The sequence below is a fragment of the Mya arenaria genome, chromosome 3 (genome assembly GCF_026914265.1).
Source record: "Mya arenaria isolate MELC-2E11 chromosome 3, ASM2691426v1".
NCBI lineage: Eukaryota > Metazoa > Mollusca > Bivalvia > Myida > Myidae > Mya > Mya arenaria.
In genome coordinates, this window is record NC_069124.1 from 75,874,048 (window position 1) to 75,901,054 (window position 27,007).

The window sequence follows — 27,007 nt, forward strand, 5'->3', positions numbered from 1 at the left end:
AAAAAATAAAACAGAGTGCTCCTTAACATTTAACCACCGAAATTGTCAAAAATACGGCTCCAAAAATATTATTTACAAATATACAAGTAAAATGTTTCTAACCTTGCATATAGGTCATCACGGACACACAGCAGATGCTGAAGTATGGAGATGAAGTACGGTCCAGCGACTGTGTCTCGTACAGTATTGTTTATCAGATGGAAGCATTGCTCAGGATCACTGGTAAAGGTCAAGGTCATTGCAAGGATCAACATGAAGTCTTATGACAATATAGGCCAAGGTTCTATATGAGATGCTGCATATGACTGATTTTTTTATCTATGTACTTATAGCAAAGTAAGTATCCACTTTCAATACACATTCCTGTCAAAAGCCTTCGCACTTTCCTTTCTAAACTTTAAGTATAGAAAGTGAATGTATTCTTTACTGGCCAAGAATATGATAAAAAAACATATTCCTAAACTCAATACTCAATATTGTTTACGATCTCATATTTGACAATTCCTAATCTCACATTTTTGCTTTGAGGCTACCACTTTTTACAAATCACATATAGAACATGGAGGACTGGTCTCAATATACTTACCCAGATTAAGGGACTCATATTTTTGAGATTCAAGAGACAACCTTCTTTATCATTTGAGCAAGACACCCTTCGCCTGATCACTCACAAATATACTCATATGCAAGGATACTCAAACTCAATGCGTGCACTGTCGTATCTGTGGGAGAATTCCTCATAGTCTTCGTCTGTGTGTTCATGGAAAATGTTCAGATGGGTCTGCAGCTCATTGTCCGTGGGGGTCTCCAAAGTCTGGTCAAGTAAACAGAGATAACAATCAAATAACAGGATATTGTACAAGATTTTAATGCACAGCAGAAACTGTAGTCTAAAATAAATTAGTTAAGCAGTATACCAAAAGGCAAAACAGATAACTTTTAAAAACTAAAATCCACAGAACTAATAACGATTATACATGTAAATAAAAGAGACACAGTGTATAAATTCAAATGTTTTTGGCTATGCTAACTGTTATCTTTTTTCTCACAAATTACCACTGAAAATAATATCTACAGACCTTACTAGAGCTATCACAGAAGTAATGAATACCCCGATACATAACCTGGGAACAGGCATGATTAAATGTTGATTTGTGGAATTAAGGAGTACAATGGCAAAGAAATGGCAGGGGCACAAAAGCCTTTGCCGACCATCATTCCTATGAAGTTTCATGAGTGTAGTCACAATACTTTTCGTACTGTACATTTGACACAAGATTTTTCAGACCACTTTTACTAATTCAATAGCCAGAACTACTATTAAAAAGGGTAGAATGTAAAAGAAATAGCAGGTGCACAACAACCAAAAAATGAATTCTAACCAACATTTCTATAAAGTTTCGTGTGTGTATGTGAAACACTTTTTGAGCCAAATGCTAGACAAAACTTGGTCAAAGGACATACCACTTGCTTGACAAATGAAATCTCAAAAAAAAAAACCAAGTGCATTACAAGTTTTTATAAGAATGTCCATGAGTGTTGGTGCAATACTTTTGGATCAACATGAGACATCAGTGTTTTCAGACCATTTTTTACTTATTCAAGGCCAGTAATGCTTGTAAAACAAGTCAAATATCACAAAGAGCATAATTTCCCACGATGACCAATATTTCAATGAAGTTTTATGAGAGTAAGTGAAACTTTTTTAGGGTACTGGGTCACAAAGTCAATAGCTTTTATTAGCCAAAGCGAAATGTGTCAAAATTGCAGGTGAGCGAATTCCATGATAACCATCATTCCTATTAACTTACATGAGTGTTAATGCAACTCTTTTGGATGTTTATGTGATACAAGATTGTTCATACCATTTTTAACGAAGTCAAGTGCCATAACTATTGTTAGCCTGGGCGTAATGTTTCAAAAAAGAACAGGTGCTCCACAGCCCATGATGATCATAAACATATGGAGTTTCACAAGTGTACGTGCAATACTAAACTTGGAGCTACGTACGACACAAGATTTTTGTGACAGGACACAATGCAACTGAACACAATAATACAGAACATGATGAATGCCACTCCTATGTAAGCCCCCAGATGGAAATAAGGTATTTTTTTCTGTGGGTATAATAAGGATATGTCATTATACAAGTTTTAACTTAATAACATTGAACTAAGGAATCTAACTGACAGAGATAGGTACGAAAATTTATACATGTAGTATTTCATAGTGTACAATGCATGCTTTACACATTAAAATAGAGCAACTTTGTAAGAACTGTATCAAAGTAAGGGTATTCACTGAATGTAAGGGTATTTTTACTATAAAGTTACAAATGCTGATGGATATTGAAAAGACTAACATTTACAGAGAATAGAAACTACATCAGAAGGAACAACTGTAGTTAGTGATATCTTTAAAAAAAAGAGGCAGAGTTTTTTATGTGTAATTCCTTAAATGAAGTTTGAGTGACCTATCACAGTGAATACAGTGTATCTTTTAACTCTTCAACAACACAAACTTGATGCCGGTCACTAACAATTAAAATAACAGAAATACCTTTTTTTCCATAAGTGAGAGTATATCAAATCATTTCTCAAATGGTTCAATAACCACAGAAATGTTCAGTTCTTAAAACAAACTGTAGTTAAGCTTAAAAAATAAATATAGTTTGTTTCCTATTTCATGACTAAGGTAGGTCAGGAATTATTTTCATCTTTTTAGTTTTGTTTAACATCATGTGTGCACTAAAAAACGTCATGATTTGGACTTAGTACTTTATGCCTCTTTTCCTTGCAACAAACTTCATAAAATGAAATCCAAAGGTGACGAAACAATAACAGTCAGAAATCATTGTCTGCTGTCAATACAAAAATTAGGGTCAGATGCCAAAAATACAGCAAGTTGGAAAATGGAAACAAACAATTTTTAGATTACACCTAATAAAGAAATACTGATATAATAGATAGAGAAAAAGGATCTACATGTACATATTACAATGAGTGAGATGGATACCTTTCCCTTCCCAACAGCAAACATGGGCAACTAAACAATTAACAATTCAATAATTGTTTGTTTTGAGACTAACAACTTCTAGGCACATTTCTAAACAAAATACAAGGTAATTCTTATAACTGCAAAATCATACAAACATGCAATGTCTTAAATGTCATATGAGTACAATAAGCTTTTTTTTATTTTCATTCCTGACTTGCAAAAATGGGTGTAACTTGTTGCTCAAGAAATTTAATCAAAGGATTTTTGCGAGACGACTTAAAATTCAATAAATCTTTACATCCACTTACAACTAACAGATCAACAAGACCTGTCCTCATGATCTCGTTCCTAAGGTGAAACCGGAAGTCTAGGTCGTCTGGCGTGGACACGAGGGCATTGACGAGCTGTATACATGCGACCTGCATTGGCTGGTTGTCCCGCATACCGAGCCCCATGATAATAGGAACAAACCGTTCCTGGTTTCGAATCTCTCCACACACTGTGATACCCTCCAGCGCCTTCTCATGACTAGTGGTAATAGTAAACTTTGTGAACAACCCTTTAAATCTTAACTGAACAATAGAATCCAGCTTAAAATTAAAAGAATAAATATAAGACAAGAGCAGTCACGTGACAAATGCCTCAGTGTTGGCCTTGTCGTAGGGATAGCCATTACTGGAGCACATGAAATATCTGTCAAACATCTTTGTCCCCATAATGGCAGCCAATTATTCATTTCACATTAAATGTCTGTGAAGTAATTTCAGGTAATATCCAACCCCTCCACCAAGTTTGTAGATTGTAGATCCAAGTGTTCTCCTTATTTTAATCAGAGAAGGTTTTTGTGTTCAATGTCACTGTGGCCCTGAATTTTGACCTGCTGACCTCAAAATCAATATGGGTCATCTGCTTGTCATAACTAACTTCCTTGTCAAGCTTGAGGACTGTTGGGCCAGGCATACTATCAAGTTATCAACTGAACAAGCTTTATTTGTTCAAGGTCACCAAGACTTTGACCTACTGACCGTAAAAACAATCTGCTTGTCAAAACCAACCTCCCAACCAACTTTGAAGACCCTAAAACCAAGAAAACTCTATTTATCACTAGGACAATGTTATTGTGTCCATGTGTTCAATGTCATCATGACCTTTGAACTACTGACCTCAAAATATGTAGGGATCATCTGGCATTCATGACTCGTTGCCAAGTTTGAGGACCAAGCAAACTCAAAATATCAATCAAACAAGTTTCATGTGTCCAAGGTCACCACAACTGTAAAGTTTGACATACTGACCTCAAAACCATTAGTTATCACCTCCTGGTCATGACCAACCTCCCTTCCCAGATTTAGGATCTTAGGCCCAAGAGTGCTCTAGTTATCAACAAGGTTTGGTCTATGATGGGCATGTGCAAATTTATCTTTAAGAGGCAAAAACCACTTTAACAGTGCTAATGTAAATGTTAACGATCACTTTATAAAGGACAACAGATGATAAAAGATTTCATTTTCAAACACAACTTACCCATTGGGAGGGACCAAGCAGACAGCAGCCAGCAGACGGACAGCCTCCAACATGGTGTTGGGGTCAGAAGGGTCCACTGTCCGAGAGAGGATGGTCAGGGCCTCCTCATGTTTGATTATCTCCATCAGTCCAAACTGTTATAGTGATCATACATAAAGTCAGTTATCAAAGTCAACATCTTCATAAATGTCACAATTCAAGTGAAGCTATTTTACAATCAATTTGGTCATATCATGTGTTTTTACTAATTTAAAACAGAAACAAGAATGGGCTTGTATTTATATGATTGTCTAAAAACCTTTTGAAATGCGTTACAAGTATGGAAGGGAAATTCACCATGTCATAACTTACTGTGTTGTTCATGTAGGCCTTTAAACAACGAACACACTCATAGGTGGCTTTCCTCTCTACTTTGCTAAAAATAGAAACAGAGACACTACTTTTTCAACTGTAATAAGTTAAGAACCATTATGACACATGCAGCACTTAATTAAATACTCAATTTACAGATTACTGTTAGTCATTTGCTTTAAAAAATATGATGTAACTGATAGAGGGACTCCCAAATATTAATTCTGGTGTCATGCAGAAAACCAGGATGTAAGTTTTGCATTTACCACCACCAATTTCTGATAAACATTTTGATTTATGCCGGTTGCACCAACAAAGCCATTAATTCAGTAAAGAAACTACATGTTGAACACTACCAGGTTTATATCTAGGATCATGCTTACATTTACTGAAAGTGTTAAGAATATGTGATATTCCAAAGTATTTATACAGTAAATTGGAATAGTCAAAGATAAGGAAAATCCTTCTTTTACAAAATATGCCTCCTCCTGAATAGTGCAAAATAGAAAATTGCTATATATTTGAATAGTGTACAAAAAACTTGATTGTTGCAGGTAGAACAGACAGCCAGAAACAAAAAAATCCTTTCTTTTTCAAAGTTAGAAATAATGAGTAACACTGTGAACATCATTTTTTTGCAATGTCAGTTTGTCTGTTAACATTTGTCAGAGTTAAAATCACAAGGTGAGAGACACACAGTAGCATTGTCGACTAGATCATGCTGCGCTTGCTCAACAACTGCCAGCCAGATTACCTGAATGGTTGGTTAGGGTTCTGCTTCCTATACACAAACAACAGAGTTTGTACATTCAATATTAAGCCATACCAATCTTTACTTTTAAAAGGTTGTTCAAGTATAGATCAAATAGTTCAAATCAAGAACAAGGATTCCTGCTGCCATCCAGCCATGAACATTCAAAGCACAAGCAAATAAGCACTTCTGTTCAGCCATATTTAAAATGTTTAAAAATTTAAACATTCAAATAGCAATCATTATAATATTTCCTACGCAAGAAAAACATGCTATTATATATTGTACGTACGAGTCACAGCAGTATGTGAGGTTCCGCAGGATGGCGTTCAGTCCATTCACCCCAAACTCCTCCACCCAGCTGAAAAAAACACAAGGGTCAAAAGTATAAAGCTTCAATCATGACAAAAATTTATTTAATGATAATCCTGAGGCTGCACTTGTTTTTTGTCAGTTAAAGCACTAAGACTGGACATGGACATAGATAAGATATAATAAGATGTTCTATTCCATGCTATTGACTAAAAGCTCTTCAATGGACTTTTTCCAGTGATATAGGCATGGGACTCCAACCCAAGAGGTTGTGGGTTCTAGCCACATCAATGACCGACATGTTCTCCTAGTTAAGTCTGGAACCCCCAGTGTTGTTTTCTACTAACATATATTGTTCCAAACCTGATGGGGTTGCTGGTAAGGGATACGCGGAGGGACTCAAGCACTCGCAGTCGCTTTTCCCCTTTCAGGTCTGCATTCCGCAGCTCCGTTACAAAACTGGAGGGCGAGTCCAGTGTACCCTGACATATTCAAAAGCAAAATTAAACAGACGGCTAGTCTCTAGGACTATAATAGTGTGTTTTTTCAACTTTTCTTTGAAAATTTAAATAAATCATTAAAAACTTAGCAAACTTTTTAATCATATTTATATTTAGAAGGTTAAATACCACCATACTTAACATTAGATTACTTAATATAATAGCCATGCTTTAGTGTTGTTTTGTTTTTTTCCAGCTTCCATGGAAACCACTGTACAATGAACTCTATAGCATATACCAGTAGTGCATGGTAACATAGCATTATCATTCTAGACATTTATTGTCTCATTGAGCACAACAGTTTTAATCAAAACACTTTTCATGTAAGAAAACTAAGATATCCAATCAAGGTACATAATCTCCATGACATAAAGTGTTCACATACAGAGGTAGGAGCCTTGTACTGCATGACAAGCATGTGACGCTTGAAACTGAAGTCCCGGTCCCGCAGTGGCGCCTTCTTCTCGTTGGAAAGGTTCATGTCGTCCTGGAACATACATAGAATTTTGTAGTCATGGGCTCTTTCAGGCAAAATGATATCTGTTACTTGATGGTCAAAAACTATTCATTTAGACCCAATACGACTTTGAAGCATTTAATCCAACCCCAATTCAGAACTATTGATTAGATATAGAAATTACCCAAGAGGCAAAAAAAATCCTTCATTTCATTTATTTTTCAACATTTATATGGTAATCATTTTGTATAAGAGTTACAGAAATATATCTGCTTTTAGAAATAAAACATTATTCACCACATCATCAACACATATATTTCTATATATATATATATATATATATATATATATATATATATATATATATATATATATATATATATATATATATATATATATATATATATATATATATATATATAATCAAACTATACTGAAATATTGTATTACCTACAATATGAGGAATGTTTTGACCACCTAAAAATAGGAACTTTAAAGTTTTAAAGCAAAGTCAACAAGTTCTAGAAATGTTCATGACCAGTTTTTTATTAATAGTTCACCATACTTTAATGAACATAATGCCCCAAAAATCCCAATATTTTACCATCTCTGTTAAAAATAATTAGAGTTTGAAATTCTAAACCAGCTTTTGTGATTGTGAACAGGTGAACAATACCATTTGCAATAATGGTATAGTTAACTTAGTAAGACAATTCTGCAATCTGCCTGATGTCAATACAAATTCATCTCTAGTCATCATGGATTCATCCATATGTTACATTGATTTAATACAAGTTTGATCAACAAGAGAGCACCAGCTTATATCTCACACCAAGATTTACCCAATATCATCATGTCAGGAGTAAATATGACCTACAATATGGTTGGTGTTTACATTCCTCACATAACTATCACCTTAAAAACCTTGCAATTTGTAAATATATTACATCTAAACATCATAAAAGAAAGGTCACAATGAAGTAACGCAGTACTATTTTTAGATATTTTAAACACATCAGCTTTGTGCAGTAATATTCAAGATACAATGCAAAGATACATTTAATGAAATGTATTTACTGACGCATGCTATGATATAACAGCTATAAAAGTAACTATCACTTTACATGGCATGCTTTACATAATTTATTCATTTAAGCACACACCAAGGTATAATAAAAATAATAATAATAAAAAAATATTTATTGAAAGTAATGCATGATCAAAGTGATGTTACATAACTTATTTACAAAATGGCATAGCACTTTAAAAGTAAACAAACTCATATCATTCAGAGAAGTTATTTCTCCTCAGGTACTTGAAATGACAGGTAGATAAAACTTATCTCAAAATCTGATCAGCGCTATCATGTAACAACTTGCTGGGAAAACAATCAGCTTGGGCGAGGCAAATATTTCACTTGTAATTGCCTTGGTGTTTGTATGTGTGCTAAGAGGAAACCTACTCCCACACAGCCACAAGTCATACTGTGAGAGTAATCACCACTGCAGCCTTTCTACACATGAAAGTCAATTAAATGTGCACCACATCAGCAGCAATCTGTTTGGAGTTCCATTTATACTAATGATAAAAATACAGTGTTTGCATGTAAAACTGAACACAGCCTGTACCTCAACACAGTCTAGGAAGTAAATGCCAACAGTTTGTTCACATATAAAACAAAAAAGGAAACTATGAATAATAAATGATCACTATCAAGAAAATGAACAAGGCTGGGGTAGTTTATAATCACATATCATAAAGAAAACTGATATGAGGAAGGTTTTGATAAATTTGAGTCAACAGCCCACAGAATACTATTTTCTTGGCACCCTACTGTGAGGATTAATTTTCTTATTCAAATAAGCCAGCATGTGCAATGTGTCAAATCCGGGACAATATCAACCAACACAAGTATTTCCATGGTGTATGTAAATGAATGGCAAAAGATTCAAACTTAATGCAAAGTACCAATATCCTGAATAAACCTTTATCTGAAGTGCAATTACAAAGTATACTGCAGCCAAGCAAACTGTTTGGTTTATTTATCTCACATTTAAGAATAAATAAGGCCACTACTTTTATATTAATTGGTTTACAAAACCGGCGGGTCTAATTTTCCGAAAAGTACAAAAAAAATAAAAATGAATTTCACTATTTTTTCAAAATTATTTTCCCGACTGTATTGATTTTGGTGCGAAACGAAAGAAAAACGAACAGATAAGAGTACGAATGCAGTAGATCTCGACTGGTTTGTTGTTCCGTAGCTGTATTCGCCAATTTATAGTGATAGCATGTGAGCCAGTCAACTGTTATGGCAGCGCTGTTGGCAATGGCGAATTGACGATAGCAGTCATTCTTTGTATGAAATAATTAATTAAAATATGCAGGAGTTGTTAAAATAACAATAGCAAAATACATTAGCAAATTTAACAGCCGACACAAACAATAACTGTCACGTGATTGTTGTTTTTCCCCGCCAATTTAGGTCATGAAAATATTGTTGTTTATAGATGAAAAATAAAAGTGTCAGCGGCTGCCATCGAATAAGTAGACACCAATATCTGTAAATCATATGTGAAAAAACGCTTTATAACAGTTTATGGTTAGATATCAAATAACAGTGCACTTAGTGTGAGTGGGGAAATCGAAAGTAACATTTCTAAGTTGACACCGGTGACCTAGTTTCACAAGTTCGTTTGGTTGGGTTTATGGATTTTAAATCACAAAATGGTTTTGAAATACTTGTCATTGAGTCAATGTAAAGCTTGTGTTTATTCTAGATTAAATGTTTATTCATGTTTGGGTTAATATTAGAGTAAAAACAATGAAAGAGTTGAACACATGTGTCAATGACATTTACTAATGCCAGGAGTTGTGTGCAAAACATTTAGATAAAACAAACACGGAAAACTATTTTGAATAAATCCATTTTAATTTGTAATGAGCTTGATATTCCACTATAAATGAGATTTGTTGTTGTAACCAAGGAAAACTCTTTAAAATGAAATATAAACAATCATGAAGTATAGATGCCCTGTGAACGCATGATACACAAAATGGCGGAGTTGGGAGAAGATGAAAATATCCGATACATAATTATGGATTTCTCTGTTACTATCATTGGTAGATAAAGTTAAGTCACATTCTAGATTTATTATTTTTCTATGTGCTTTTTATGTACTGATGTGGTAATTTGCTGCAAGATTTGATTTTGAAATGGATTTGGTGAACATCCCATGGTAAATATCCCGGTCCGAAAATATCCGGACTTAGCATGGATTGGGTTACACACAACTAAGACCCCGCATGGAAGAGTTATTAAAACTCAAATCTAGGTCTAGTTTGGTTTTTAGTTTTTCAGGAATTGTTTTCACAATATTAAAGCTCAAATGTCTTCATAAAATGTTACTTCCTTATTTACAAAACTGGAAATTATTTCACTTTATTGACATTTTCCAATATTGAAATAACTGAAACAATGTTTAGAAAATGTAATGTATTGTCTTAATTACAGTGCAATTTTTGTGTATTTTAATGCATAAAATTCGCCTTCCCTTTTTTTTAAATTTAATATTGGTCAGTTTTTAAGTGTTCTGCATTCACTTTTGCTTTAGTATACCCCTAAAGCTAAACAAATGTCTTGCTGAGTGATATTCAATGTATCTTTGATAAAAAGTGTAGTTTATACATGTAAACATGTTTAATAGTCAATTTCATTGATGTTTTATATGCACAGTATGTAAGATTTAAACTGTGTGTTTAATTAGAACTTTGAGTGTATTAAAACATGCATGCATTAATAGCCGTTTAAAACTTTAAAATCTCAAGTAAATGATATAAATTTTCAATGTTTTTATGTTGTTCTCTGATTTTAACCATTTAAGAGTATGTTTTGTGACTTTTTTCCTCTTTTTTTTTCGACCACCCGGTGGACATTTTTTCCAAAAATTCTTGTAAACCAAAAAATAAAAAAGGAGTGGCCTAATGAACCTTTTTTTAAAAAGTCATCACTTAAAAATATCAAATACTTTATGGCAATGTCAAAACAAAATAAATAGTTAAATTCCGTATGACTTGTTAAAATGGAAAAATAAAACAGAAAGAGATTTGTGGCCTCCATATGTGTATACACCATTCTACACCTTTGCAGATATTGATGTCCTGCAGTATTTGGTACTTTTAGTCAAAAGACCTTTAACATATTTATTCTTCAAAGAATATACTTAATTTAAATAGGCATTGACCACTTATCTATGTAATAACAATTCCTTAATTAGGCAAATGGTAGAGTGTAGCTGAGAAAGTGTATTTCATATGTAAAATTGGTACAAAATCAACCACATGCTGTTTGTTGCAGAACTTACCAGCATAAGTTCAAACTTCTCCAACACCTCCTCATTGGACATACGGTCGATGACCACCTGCGCAGGCGGGCCATTGTTCTGTCCATTTGCCTCCTCTGTGAATGAGGGAAGCCGCTGCCCAGTTGGCAGAGTGGCTGTTGGCTTCTTATCCTTCTTGTCCTTGGGCTTTGACTTGAAGGACAGCTGAAATAGTAAAATAAATTCTTTTATATAGATATCCGTAATTCAATATTCAATAAGAGATGTTTGTCAAACATTATGCCCCCCTGAGCGCCATGTTGTCAGGATTATATGGACAATTGAATATAATATGCATGGACCGAAATGACAGCTGATTTTGTCACTGACATTGGAAGCCGTTGAGGCAGTTTTAAGATTATGACCAATCAAAGTGTGAGGATAGAGTGTGTTATGTCCATGACCTTTGACCTCAAAATCTATAGGAGTCAACAGCTGGTCACCAAAAACCTAAATGTCAAGTTTGAGGGCCATGGAGTGCAGGCATTGTCAAGTTATCACACAGACAAGCTTTTTTCGTTTAAGGTCAATGTGACCTTGACCTTTGACCCGATGAACCCTTAAATCATAAGGGGTCATCTACAGGTCAGACACAACCCCAAGTCAAGTTTGAGGGCCATGGGTGCAGGAATTGTCGAGTTATCACTCAAACAACATTTTCACATTCAGATCACTGTGACCTTGATCTTTGACCTGATGACTCCTAAAATCAATAAGGGTCATTTACTGGTCAGGCCCAACTTCCATATCAAAATTGATGACCATAAGTCTAGGCTTTGTTGAGTAATCACTTAGACAAGCTTTAAAATTAGTTTACCATTCAAGGTCACTGTGACCTTGACCTTTAACCCGATGAGCCCAAAAATCAATATAGGTCATCTACTGGTCAGGCCAAACCTTCATATCAAGTTTGAGGACCACAGGTCCAGGAATTGTCGAGTTTGCTTTCAAGGTCACTGTGACCTTGACCTTTGACCCTTAAAATCAATAGGGGTCATCTACTGGTCAGGCCAAACCTCCAAGTCAAGTTTAAGGGCCATCAGTGCAGGCATTTTTGAGTTATCACTCGAACAACCATTTATCATTCAAGGTCACTATGACCTTGACCTTTCGCCCAATAGTCCCGAAAATCAATAGGGGTCATCTACTGGTCAGGCCCAACCTCCAAGTCAAGTTTGAGGGCCAGTGGTGCAGGCATTGTTGCATTAACACTTGGAAAACCTTTTACCATTCAAGGTCACTGTGACTTTGATCTTTAGCCTGATGACCCCCCAAAACAATAAGAGTCATCTACTGGTCAGGCCCAACTTCCATATCAAGTTTGATGACCATAAGTCTGGGCATTGTTCAGTTATTACTCAAAGCTTTAAAATTATTTTACCATTAAAGGTCACTGTTACCTTGACCTTTGACCCGATGAGCCCTAAAATCAATAGCAGTCATCTTCTGGTCAGGCCCAACCTCTATACCAAGTTTGATGACCATAGGTCTAGGCATTGTTGAGTTATCACTCAGACAAGCTTTAAAATTATTTTACCATTAAAGGTCACTGTGACCTTGACCTTTGACCCGATGAGCCCTTAAATCAATAGGGGTCATCTTCTGCTCAGGCCCAACTTCCATATCAAGTTTGATTACCATAGGTCTAGGCATTGTTGAGTTATCACTCGGACAAGCTTTAAAATTCTTTTACCATTCAAGGTCACTGTGACCTTGACCTTAGACACGATGAGCCCTTAAATCAATAGGGGTCATCTACTGGTCAGGCCCAACCTTCATGTCATGTTTGATGACCGTACATCCAGGAATTGTTGAGTTATCAGTCGGAAAAGCTTTGGTCTACCGACGGACGGACCGACCAACCAACATGTGCAAAGCAATATACCCCTCTTCTTCAAAGGGGGGCATAAAAAGTAACACTTATAAGTTCACATGTTTTGAAGTAAAAGATGATCGTCCCTGATTGATACTGCCACCTATGACAGTTACCAAACCTCTATGCAAGATTACCTAACTCTGTGATGTTTGACTTCCAATGGATGGAATGGAATGACATGTTTGCTACACTTTTTGACATGTAAGCATGTTTCATGAATGCTCTGTATTTTTCAAAGAAATGACAGGATTTCATATTGGAAGAATACTAATGACAGGTTTTACAATTGAAAGCATGTAAAACTGTGATAATTTATCCAAAAACAAGAGATGTTTGTCAAACATTATGCCCCCTGAGCGCCAAGTTGCCAGAAATATTTGGACAATTGAATGAAATATGCATGGACTGAAATGACAGCTGATTTGTCATTGGATGCATATGAGGCAGGTCATCTACTGGTCATACCTAATCTTCATGTCAAGTTTGATGACCATAGGTCCGGGAATTGTTGAGTTATCACTCGGACAAGCTTTGGTCTTCCAACAGACCGACCGACATGTGCAAAGCAATTATATAACCCCTCTGCTTCGAAGGGGGGCATAATTAAACTAGATGTTCACTGAAAACTGATACTTCAACTCATGCATTTAGTGACATATAAATTTCTACTGTCTACTATATAAGAAAATAAAATATGGACAATCAGAAAACCTTTTTTCAGCTTACAGTCACACTGACCTTGACCTTTGACCCACTGACCTCAAAATCAATAGGGTTCATCTGCTGGTCATGACCAATAAGCCTACCTAGTATGAGGTCCCTGGGTCAAAGCGTTCTCAAGTTATTGATCGGAAACCGTTTTTCATGTTAAGGTCACACTGACCTTGACCTTTGACCTCAAAATCAATAGGGTTCATCTGCTGGTCATGACCAATACACCTACCAAGTATGAGGTTCCTGGGTCAAAGCGTTCTCAAGTTATTGATCGGAAACCGTTTTTCATGTAAAGGTCACACTGACCTTGACCTTTGACCCACTGACCTCAAAATCAATAGGGTTCATCTGCTGGTCATGACCAATAAGCCTACCTAGTATGAGGTCCCTGGGTCAAAGCGTTCTCAAGTTATTGATCGGAAACCGTTTTTCATGTTAAGGTCACACTGACCTTGACCTTTGACCCACTGACCTCAAAATCAATAGGGTTCATCTGCTGGTCATGACCAATACACCTACCAAGTATGAGGTTCCTGGGTCAAAGCGTTCTCAAGTTATTGATCGGAAACCGTTTTTCATGTAAAGGTCACACTGACCTTGACCTTTGACCCACTGACCTCAAAATCAATAGGGTTCATCTGCTGGTGATGACCAATACACATACCAAGTATGAGGTCCCTCGGTCAAAGCGTTCTCAAGTTATTGATCGGAAACCATTTGGTATTCCGACCGACCGACCGACCGACCGACCGACCGACAGACAGACAGACCGACCGACCGACCGACCGACATGTGCAAAACAATATACCCCACTTTTTTCAAAAGGGGGCATAAAAATATCAGTAATCGTAACTTCATCTTTAAAATAACATGTTTTGTGTAACCGATATTATTCTTGGATGATGACCTGTCAGGGATGTGATTGACATGGCAGCTGGAGGGCTGAAACATTTTCGGCCATGGGTTTTGGGGCGCTCTTGGGGGTTAAAAGCACACTGCCGTAGAAGAAAAAATGGCTTTTTAGAAGCTCTTTTGAGGGCTCTCCTGACTTTGAATTTAAAGCAAACTGGTATATCAACTTAAACAACTAAAAGCAACCAAATATTTTTTTTCAGGTAAAAAAATATTTTTTTATTATTATTTTTTTTTTTTTGGGGGGGGGGGGGTGTCTCTGGGGCCATTACCTGTTTATCACTGCAAGATACTGTGATGTCATTTCAACCAGCATTGACAGTGAAATTGCGCCTTTGCATATGCAAACAGTAGGTGTGGCTATATGGGCATCGGCAGTAATAGTAATTTACTTAATGATGAAGAGTCATCTTAAGCAATAACTACAGATCCTTCACAAAAATAAGAAACTAAAACTTTATAAAAGATCTAGCGTCCCTGATTGGCTGTAGTTTGGCTGACATTGCCCAAGTCCATGTAAAAGCATGTGGACGATTTTTATTTCTTGCTGTCAAAACATAGCGATATATACATGAAGGGCACCTGCAAGGCTTCAGGGCACAATTTTTAAACAATCGGAACATTTCGGCCATGGCCAATTTGTTACGATTGTATTTACGAGGTCTATCTCGAAGCTTGTCGGAGGTGGCCGAGTTATTACAATTGGGTCGAGCTGTTCTGCTTGGCATAATTGTTGTCTGTGTCAGTCAACTTTCATTGTTTTATTGGAAAGGAAAATAATGTGTTTTAATGCATTAAATGCTAGTTTTGTGCAAAATAACTTTTCACTTACCTTTATGATCAATTTTAACCATAAAATACTTCACTTAATACAATTTCAATATTTTTCAAAACACCCTCGGTTTTTGCACAAACCCGTTTAGACCTTAGGGATTGGAATAATCCTGTATAACACGTCTATAATTTTAGACTAAGGTGTTATCTGACAACTTGATTAGGTGTAACCTGTTCAATGAAAACATTGTCCAACATACTTCCCTGTGCAAGTATTAAGTGGGACATCCTAGTTCATTGTTTAAAGGCACCTGTTCTTACAATATAATGGATATTAAAATATGCACACGGAGTTAAGAGTAAAACAGACAGAAACAGTATCTAGAAGTTATCAAAATACAATAGCTTACAAATAACTGCACTTGAGAGATAATTATTTTAGAGTAAGTAGTTTTCATGGTAAAAATGTTTGAAATCTGCATATACTTACAAAGCTATTGCGTTTATCTTTTTTATCCGCCATCATTCACGACGTCATTTTGTTTGTCATTTAAATCAACACAATAATAAACACAACAGTGTCACAGGTGACTCAACAAGGCAAAATGTGTAAAACTACTCAGTGTCACACAAATATGTACTTCTCTTTCAACTGAATGCATAAAAATATCGAGTAAAGTCAGTGAAACATAGATATAAAGCATGAAACATTAGGATAGGCATTAAAAGGACATTTATAAAGATTCGGAGTCGACTTCCGCCATTTTCATCCTCCCAAGTCATGGGCCAATCAGAAGCTCTTTTACTACCATCAAAGTATCGAAAAGAAAAGGCTATTTTACACTAAATTATTACGAACAATTACCGTTTCCCAAAGAAAATTACTTCACTTATCTCTTAAATTAATTGTTGATATGATACGTTAGAATTCGCCTGATTCGTTACCATGACACGTTAATGTAGCTATTTTACTACACGTTGAGCTCAGCAATATCTAACAACAGTGCGCGTTTAGAAATCGTTTGTAAAGTTATACTAACAATGTTACATTATACATTGATTGGTATTTAGTTATCAATACATGTGGGTGTGTGGAAACTGGCCGGTGCAATGATGTCTCTAGAAAGCTTTAAAATAAAATGGCTTTCAAACGCCGGGACAATTAACTTTGTTTAAGATAAACTTAATGTCTTCTGTGTTAATATAATAAGTTATCTTTAATTGTCAATAAATTAGAAGTAATAATAATATACAATTATCAAATAAACCAAAACCACAAACCTAAATTCAACCACACGTCAAGAATTTAAAGGCATGCGCCCCGTCGAACCTGGGTTCGATACACAGATTTCACTTACTAAAGAATGTTACTGTGTAAACATGGGAGTGCTGTACACCGCTAGATCATTGGACATTTTTACCGAAACAAAATCTTAAGAGATAAACAGTATGGAGTCTGGGTACTTCTTACACGCCATTGCAAGAACCTCATATAAGCTCTTTGTGGTGGCGAATATGTCTTATTCTAGCGCTTTTGAGCAGGCTGAGACTATGTGTGCATCACACTTCGAACCATGTACCGCAGTGGCCCATCTTTTAAAATGAGATTTTGTTTTGCAACAGGAGTCAATCAATCAATCAATCAAATCTTTTTCCTCCTATACAGAAGATATGCAAATATGAAATACTGATACTGATACTTTGTATACATGGGAATAAAATGTACCATGCACAATATATATCGTTAAAAATCTCAAAAATGAAGTCATGGTCTTCATTGTATACCAACGGTGTTAGTTATTCGTGGAAAACTGCAGCGTTAACTTAACCTTGCCCAACCGGCTGTATGTCCACATCAAACTAAACTCAAGCTGTACTGACAGGGGCATTTATGTAACTAAAGGCTGCAAATTATGGTAACTATTACGTACTGGCGAATTACATCCCCATAAATGTTCGCAATTACAGTGTTCAGAATTACAGTGAAAATTGACGTTCGAACATATATGTAGGTCCCCCATGAATGTACTTCGAATTATTAACTTTCTCGACTCATACCAATGATGGTTAAGGCGCACTATTTTAAGTGGCTTTTTACGGTGAACGTGTATGATTGGGTTCCAAGAAGAGTTGGTAACCAAAAACCTTCTTACTTGTGTATTAATAATATGAATAAATTGTGCTCAAGATTGGGCGATATCTGGCCTCAAGAAAATAACATTCTCTCTTACGCTAGGTATTTGAAACTTTATTTTGATAGTATCCTTGATACATGCGATAAGCTTTTATTTTTTCAACTAACATATATATGTAGTATATCCCTGATGCTTTTGAACCATCAAGTAACTAGGCTTCAAAACAGAGACAATGAAGCTCAAGTCCTCACGACAATACTTAAAAATCGTAAAATGTACAATTCATGTATATGCATTATAATGATTACAAAAGTGATAAAAAATGTGGCTCTTTCAACAGACATGAGACCAATATAAATTGAACTTTGTATCAGCCTAAAGAACGGACAGACAATAAGGTAAACAGTGAATGTACAGATTTGTTGATCATATGTAACTAAGCTTGTAAGTGAATCTTTATAGTTTATTGAATATAAAAGCATTCTGTCAAGAACGTGAATTAAACTTTTATAATAAAATGAAAAATGTTTCCACTGTTTTCATTTTCTCATCACGGATTATGGCATCTATTGTATTTGTATTTTATGGTACGTATTTAATATAAATTAGCTTATTCTATATGTGTTTGTGTTTTCAGTTAAATAGCAGTACTATTGATTAATCACCTGTGACTATGCAATTCCCTTGGTTAAATAATTAGAACGCATACGATATGTCGTACCTACCCGTCTAACAAAACTCGAATGCATTTTGCAATATCCAATCTATTGTTTATCACATTTTGAGGCTCACTGTCACTCCGGTCATATTAAGTTAGGTTTGTCACATCAAATTTTAAATTTAGAACGTCGCATGACGAATACTATGAAATATGATATCGGGTGCACTTTTTCTTGCACCGATCTTTACAAAAATCATAACATTTATATAGCACAAGAGACCTCTTAGTTCCGCTACGGTTCCATTGTTTCAGTTAATTGTTATTATCACTATTGTATGTCCTTCTGTTTAGCCGCAATGTTAACATTAAAAAACTTAGGTTTTGTTAACCGTAATAGTTTAGAAGAGTTTTAAACCCTAGTAACCTAATAACGACATAGTAAACGGTTTTACGGGTTGTTAAATAGTACAATTTGAATAGAAACCGACTTATTAAATCATGGGATGATATCCATTCAGATGTTCAGGTAACAGGATAATGAGTGGGAGTATTGAAATAGAAAAAAAATGTTTAAGGTGATTAACGTGTTGTGGAGCATCTTACCCATATATTTTTTTTTCCTTTAATATACATAATACATTATTATACTCGTTCCTTAATGCAATGCAAGCATCACTATTTAGTTTTATAGTGTCGGAGGTTTAAAATTGATTTGTTTTGTGGTGTTGGAGGTTTAATATTGATTTGTTTTGTAGTGTTGGAGGTTTAATATTGATTTGCTTTGTAGTGTCGGAGGTTTCATATTGATTTGATTTCTGGTTTCGAAGGTTTCATATTAATTTGTTTTGTAGTTTCGGAGGTTTCATATTAATTTATTTTGTAGTGTCAGAGGTTTGGTATACATTTGTATTGTAGTGTCGGAGGTTCTATTTATATTTTGTTTTATTGTGTCGGAGATCCATATTTATTTGTTTTGTAGTGTCGGAGGTTTCATATTAATTTCTTTTGTAGTGTCGGAGGTTTCATATTAATTTATTTTGTAGTGTCAGAGGTTTGGTATACATTTGTATTGTAGTGTCGGAGGTTCTATTTATATTTTGTTTTGTAGTGTCAGAGTTCCATATTTATTTGTTTTGTAGTGTCAGAGGTTTCATATTTATGTCCTTTTGAACATGTTGCACTTTTTTGCATTTAAGCGAGGTAAAACACATCAACTGTGTATCATTTGAAGCCATAAATTATGAAATAAAAAACAGTGGGGGTCGTTTCTGCGGCAGCACTCAACATCATCTGGAAGTACGATGAATACCCAAACCTCTACTCGGTCGAACACGGACCGCATCTCTGCATCTTCGCCTTTCCCCCAGTCACATAGTCACGGCTTCTGAGAAGAGTTGTTGCGCGCCAATAAAAATATCGCAGTTCGGTGTACGAATATCACGCTTTACTCGTGCATCGGCGTTGTGCGCTATTCTCTTCAAACACTGTTCCAAGGCGGTATACCTGATATTTTTGACAACGACAATTCATATGTTTTGCTTATGCCTCCGTCTTTTCAAAACATTTTTTTTTCAATTTTGTTGTCCGTGAAACTGTCTCAAAGAACGTTTGCGCCCCTGTGTCATTTATCTAAATACTTTACTTGTATCATATTTTGTTTGAAAACTAGAAACTGTTTTTACTACCCGTTTAAGAAATCCTTAAACTAGAACTCTAGCTGAAACGTCAGAGACAAAAGAAAAAGGCATGAAATGGAAACTGACATATGCCCCTAGAAAATTAAAATGGCTGACAAACCTCAGGAAAACTGTGAACTGTGTTTAAGATGAACTCGTTGTCTTCTTAGTATTAAACTTCATCTTCAATCGTCAATACATATGAAGAAACAATTCACAACTATCGAAACAAGACTCTTAAACAGACACCACATTCAGAATTTATCAAGACATGCGCTCCGCCGAAGCAGGTTGAATTGACACATTTCACTGACTGTAGAAGATATCTAGGTAAGCTAATGAATGTCGTTCAACGATTTTTGGACATTTTGATCGATACAAAATCTTAAGTGATCAACAGTATATAGTCTGGAATAAAGAACAAAAACATGGGAATCTAGCTTTACTGTTTGCACGCCACTACAAGTACCCATTCAAGCACTTAATTGGCGATGGTGAGGTTGGTGTCATTCTGTTAAATGCAGTTCCACATGAATTCTAAACCCCAAACTAAATGCACCATTTATATAACATGGAATCAGAAGGTACGCATTGAGCGGAATAAAGTTGTTGTTGTTTTCTAAGCTGAAGAACAAGCACAGTTGATTTTGGTAGACTGGAATATTAATGTATGTCAGAGTCGCCACCACCAGAGTCCACGGTACTTTTGCTGGATATTCTTAGGCTTATCAGTTCTCTCAGCCTCAGCAAGTCATTTCGTTTTTCCGCTTAGTGAAGTATTTTGTTTTGTACAGAAAGATACGCTCTACATTAGATATAATTCGATAAAATTCAACTACACCATCTTTAGCAGCACTCCTAAAATGGTATCAAATTATAATTTAATAACATTGTTCACATATATCAGGGAATTTCTCTGGAATGCCTTTGTGTGTCGGTAACATCGACGAGGATCAACACGCCAATTGTCTGTCTGAGAAGAAACCTTGCTAGAAGTCTTAGAAAAATCAAAACAGGTTAAAGGATAAAGAATGAAGCATCTTAACACATATTCCATCAATCCAACGATCGCTAACGGTTCCAATTCTTAATTATTCTGGTACGATATGAACACATCACACCCAGACAAACATCAACCAGATTGAGGCGCGCTAGCACTTTCGAGCGGCGAGCTTTACGGTTAATCAATCATTGTCAGTTGCTGAGTGACCAATGAAACTCAAAACTGATGATGATTTAAAAAGAAGACGAAGGACTGATGTACATTCTTTATCATAGCATATAGAAACGATGAACATGTACACATTAGGTCATTCCTTTGTCGTCCTCCGCAGGCTTAAAAACTACCAGTTGTCATTCCTTCCCTCGAGCGATTAACGCAGGAACAAACAAAGCAGCCGTTTTCCTGGCGATCTTCAAAGAGATGCTTATCAAACAAATAACCGTACACAAAATTTAATTAATGTTTTAGCCTGCCTTTAAATGGGTATCACCCTTAGATTCGTGTACCACAATATCCCATTTTTTTAATTCAAAAATGTTTTGCACTTCATATGAAGAAGCTCACGAACAGACTAACAACAACAACGAGGTAAACAACACCAGAAGCCACCAGAAGCATTGTCAAAAATAACTTCCCAGTAAGCATTTTGTAGAAATGATCAAATGGCATGTTTTTTGGTACCACAGTATTTAAGAAGCGTATTTATTTAGAAGGCGAATAAAGCCGATGTCGCAAAGAAAGCTTACATTCGCCATGTATGTATAGATGCTCGTAGTATGGAACTCAGCAGGGAAGAAGCAGCAGAACTTACTTATTTTTTATATAACATATCGATACATGTGTACACTGTATTTATCTTGCATGTCTGATAATGGGTCATTTATACTGTCTGTATATATTATTTTGCTGAAGTAAATGACACTCAAGCTCTGCTGACGGGTTGGACGTTGTTGCTGTTGAAATTGTATGCGATGCACCTATACTAAACACTTGTAAACTTGACGGAGCTAGTTATGATAGTTTAGACTGCAAACAATGGTAATTATTAAGACTTGACAACTTCTATCCCCATGCATTCGCACAATTTCAGTTACAATAATTTGACTTGACGTTCGGACATGTTTGTAGGGCTCTCATCAACGTACTAAGAATTATAATTTTTCTCGACTCACAACCATGATGTCATTTCGACATGCTCTTTTAAAGTGGTTTATAGGTGAATGCTATGATACGGTACCATTTGGTAACCATGTACTTATACACCTATGTATTCATGTAAATATATATTTTGCTCAGAATTGGGCGTAATTTACGGCCAGTGTCTTCGCTTCAGGGGGGGGGGGGAATAAACCCCCCCCCCCCCGCCCATGTTAGGTACTTGAAACTAGATTTGGAAGTTTATACCTGATGCATGGGGTGAGCTTTATATATGCCCAACTAACACAGTTATTTCCTGATGCTTTACAAAACTATCATGTAAATGAGCTTTGATAAAGCGACAAGGAAGCAAATCAAAAAAGATCTCACAGCAAAATAGTCGTGAAATGTATGATTCATGCTTTAAAATGGTGAATCAAAAGTGATACAAATGTGGGTCTTTCAACCGACATGGGAAAAATAAATATTGAACTTTGTATCAACCTATAGAATGGACAAATATATTAGGTACACAGTATATGTACACATTGTTGATCATAATATTAAAACTGTCTGCGAAACGAAAGTTTATTGAATACAAAGCATATTCTGTCTACAAATAGTAGAATTTAACTCTTATAGAGATATGGAAGTTTCTTCCAGTAGTTTCTTTGTCACTTTCCAGATTATGACATTAATCTGGGGATTATTTCCTTTGTATTTGTACTTTAAATACTGTACGTATATAATGTAAATTTAAACTTATTTCGCATATGTCTGAGTGTTTTAATTAGAACAGAGAATATACATCTAAATGGAAATACTATTGATCAATATTCATTCTTTTGGTTAAATAATTAGAACACATACGAAATGTGGTACTTACCCGTCTAACAAATCTAGAATTCATTTTGCGAAATCCAATCTATTGTTTATCCCATTTTGAGGTTCACTGTCACTCCGGTCATATTTTAAATTTATAACGTCGGGTAGATCGGAAATATGATATTGGGTGCATAGTCTTGCACCGATCTTTACAAAACTCATAACATGTATGTAACACAAGAGACCTCTTAGTTTCGCTACGGTTCCATAGTGTCAGTTTATTGTTATAATCACTATTGTATATCCTTCTGCTTAGCCGCAATGGTAACATTAAAAATATGATTTGTTAAGCGTAACAGTTTAAAAACGTTTTAAATATTATTAACCTAAAAACGATATATGGAACGGTTGTACAGATTGTTGAATAGACACAAACATATTAAGTCATGGTGATACTCCTAACAGGACAAAGAGTTGGAGTATTGAAAAACAAAAAAACAAACAATGTTCATTGTGATTGATACGTTGTAAGGGTATCTTATCCTTATAGATTACCTTTAAGATTCATAATGCATAAATATACTCATTCTTTAATGTAATGCACATATCATTAATCAGTTGTGTAGTGTCGGAGGTTTCACATAAATTTGTTTTATAGTATCAGGGTTCATATGAATACCTTTTGTAGTGTCGGAGGTTTCACATTAATTATTTTTGTAGTGTTGAAGGTTTCACATTTAAAAAAATAGTGTCGGAGGGTTCACATTAATTCTTTTTGTAGTGTCGGAGGTTTCATATTGTCGTTTTTTTTGTAGTGCCGGAGGTTTCATATTAACCTATTTTGTAGTGTGGGAGGTTTCACATTAATTCCTTTTTTAGTCTCGGAGGTTTCACATAACTTCACATGGGTGAAGCAATTTGATAGAGAGTCGCCTTAGAAACATTTCTGTGAAAATATTTAAAAATCGGGGGAGCGCTTTCTTAGAACCACTTTTATTTAAGGATTCTGGAAGAGGACCACCCAAGGAGCATTCCTGTGAAGTTAGGTTAAAAATGTCCCAGTTGTTTAGGAGTAATGGGTGTTCGAAATAAAAGGTTGACGACGGAAGAACGGACGGCGGCGGACAATCACCCTGTCACAATATCTCATGCTGAGCACTTTTTGCTCAGGTGAGCTAATGTTTTTTTCACATTCTTCCGCAATATTCGATTTTGATAGTTGGGATGGCTATTTTTAAATTGCTCTAAAATCTGCAATATTTGGAGCAGAACATCAACTCCATCTTTGTTTTACTTGGAAATAAATTAATCATGTAACTAATGAAGTTGCCTAAAATGGTATATGATAGTTAAATTATCACCGATTAATCCATGCACGATAGTAATCATTTGTGTTCCATATTCATCTTAAACTACAGGGGAGTGGTGATCAATCAGATAGTTTCGGTAGTTTTCAAATTATCATGGCGGCGGATTCCACCCATGTTGCCCCATTGTGTTCACAGGTGCTTTTTGCTAATTTTGTTTCTGCTATTAGCAAGACAGCTCAAAGAAATTGCGATATTATATATAATACATGTAAATCACTACTTACTTTTGCAGATAGCTGTCGGTATACCATGCAAATTACTACTTACTTTTGCAGATAGCTGTCGGTATACCACTTACTTTTGCAAATAGCTGTCGGTATACCACTTACTTTTGCAGATAGCTGTCGGTATGCCATAGTAGCTGTCGGTATACCATACAAATTACTACTTACTTTTGCAGATAGCTGTCGGTATACCATACAAATTACTACTTACTTTTGCAGATAGCTGTCGGTATACCATACAAATTACTACTTACTTTTGCAGATAGCTGTCGGTATACCACTTACTTTTGCAGATAGCTGTCGGTATACCATACAAATTACTACTTACTTTTGCAAATAGCTGTCGGTATACCATACAAATTACTACTTACTTTTGCAAATAGCTGTCGGTATACCATACAAATTACTACTTACATTTGCAGATAGCTGTCGGTATACCATGCAAATTACTACTTACTTTTGCAGATAGCTGTCGGTATACCATGCAAATTACTACTTACTTTTGCAGATAGCTGTCGGTATACCATACAAATTACTACTTACTTTTGCAGATAGCTGTCGGTATACCATACAAATTACTACTTACTTTTGCAGATAGCTGTCGGTATACCATACAAATTACTACTTACTTTTGCAGATAGCTGTCGGTATACCATACAAATTACTACTTACTTTTGCAGATAGCTGTCGGTATACCATACAAATTACTACTTACATTTGCAGATAGCTGTCGGTATACCATGCAAATTACTACTTACTTTTGCAGATAGCTGTCGGTATACCATACAAATTACTACTTACATTTGCAGATAGCTGTCGGTATACCATAGCTGTCGGTATACCATAGCTGTCGGTATGCCATAGCTGTCGGTATACCATAGCTGTCGGTATGCCATAGCTGTCGGTATACCATAGCTGTCGGTATGCCATAGCTGTCGGTATGCCATAGCTGTCGGTATACCATAGCTGTCGGTATGCCATAGCTGTCGGTATGCCATAGCTGTCGGTATACCATAGCTGTCGGTATGCCATAGCTGTCGGTATACCATAGCTGTCGGTATGCCATAGCTGTCGGTATACCATAGCTGTCGGTATGCCATAGCTGTCGGTATACCATAGCTGTCGGTATGCCATAGCTGTCGGTATACCACTTACTTTTGCAGATAGCTGTCGGTATACCATAGCTGTCGGTATGCCATAGCTGTCGGTATACCATAGCTGTCGGTATGCCATAGCTGTCGGTATACCATACAAATTACTACTTACTTTTGCAAATAGCTGTCGGTATACCATAGCTGTCGGTATACCATAGCTGTCGGTATGCCATAGCTGTCGGTATACCATAGCTGTCGGTATGCCATAGCTGTCGGTATACCATAGCTGTCGGTATGCCATAGCTGTCGGTATGCCATAGCTGTCGGTATACCATAGCTGTCGGTATGCCATAGCTGTCGGTATGCCATAGCTGTCGGTATACCATAGCTGTCGGTATGCCATAGCTGTCGGTATGCCATAGCTGTCGGTATACCATAGCTGTCGGTATGCCATAGCTGTCGGTATGCCATAGCTGTCGGTATACCATAGCTGTCGGTATGCCATAGCTGTCGGTATACCATAGCTGTCGGTATGCCATAGCTGTCGGTATGCCATAGCTGTCGGTATGCCATAGCTGTCGGTATGCCATAGTAGCTGTCTGTATAACATACCTTTGAGGAGTCAACACTGTTGCTCAGACTCGAATCATTTATCTAGACGGTGATGTCTGTATCTCGCAATGGCGGTTTATTACTTTATAAGTTGTTTAGCTTATACTTTATTGTTTTCAATTTGATGCTTGGACGGACAAGCTTTATATTATGTTAATCTAACTTAAGATTTGGTCTACAACCTCATTGATTCTTACTGAGTATTAATTACTTTTGCCGGGGCGGTTACCCCACCAGTAACTGATGTTCGGCAGACAGACTTTATGTTTAACATTAGGTCTGCAACCTGCATGCGGAAGTGTCACTTGTGAATTTAATGTTGACGAACAAAATATGGAGTCATATGGCGATTGAATGGAACGTGCTTATTTAACGTATTGTAGTTGCGACAATTGTAACATTGTGAAATCTGCCGATATATGGCCGATAGTGCAAAACAGATAATAAAGATAGTCCAAAAAGATATAAACGTGACCGTGCTATGGCGTAAGCCCTTGATTAGCATACTGAAGTTCATAAGTTTTTTGTTTTTTTTCAAATTAACAAACAGACCTCGGCGGTCCGCCAGCCAAGTGTATTTTCAGAAAAAGGGATAAAAACATTATTCCAGGGGTGGTATTCAATATTGGTATAAACTGGATCTAAATTTGATGTAGCGTATCGGATTGCGTGTTATAAAATAACCAACTAATGCAGTGTATGAAGTAAATGATGTATGAC

General features: G+C 35.9%; 1 protein-coding gene across 19 annotated transcripts in view; it reads right to left on the reverse strand.

Annotated features, from left to right (window-relative positions):
- The window catches only part of LOC128228947 (protein diaphanous homolog 2-like), a 50,244-nt gene extending 27,068 nt beyond the window's left edge, over positions 1-23,176 (reverse strand). For 11 of the 19 annotated variants that reach the window (XM_052940523.1, XM_052940512.1, XM_052940521.1 and 8 more), the window contains exons 1-12: positions 16,041-16,320; positions 11,257-11,439; positions 6,821-6,922; positions 6,299-6,417; positions 5,916-5,984; positions 5,627-5,653; positions 4,873-4,936; positions 4,522-4,655; positions 3,306-3,525; positions 3,016-3,045; positions 696-814; positions 103-219 (exon numbers count right to left, since the gene is read on the reverse strand). In XM_052940523.1, the coding sequence (XP_052796483.1) occupies positions 103-219; positions 696-814; positions 3,016-3,045; positions 3,306-3,525; positions 4,522-4,655; positions 4,873-4,936; positions 5,627-5,653; positions 5,916-5,984; positions 6,299-6,417; positions 6,821-6,922; positions 11,257-11,439; positions 16,041-16,076 (1,220 nt within the window). In that variant the 5' untranslated portion in view covers positions 16,077-16,320. Of the gene's footprint in view, positions 1-102; positions 220-695; positions 815-3,015; positions 3,046-3,305; positions 3,526-4,521; positions 4,656-4,872; positions 4,937-5,626; positions 5,654-5,915; positions 5,985-6,298; positions 6,418-6,820; positions 6,923-11,256; positions 11,440-16,040; positions 16,321-18,410; positions 18,660-23,048 lie in introns of those variants that run through there. The other 8 variants (XM_052940528.1, XM_052940527.1, XM_052940516.1 and 5 more) reach the window with 5 other exon arrangements.
- Positions 23,177-27,007: the final 3,831 nt, after the last annotated feature.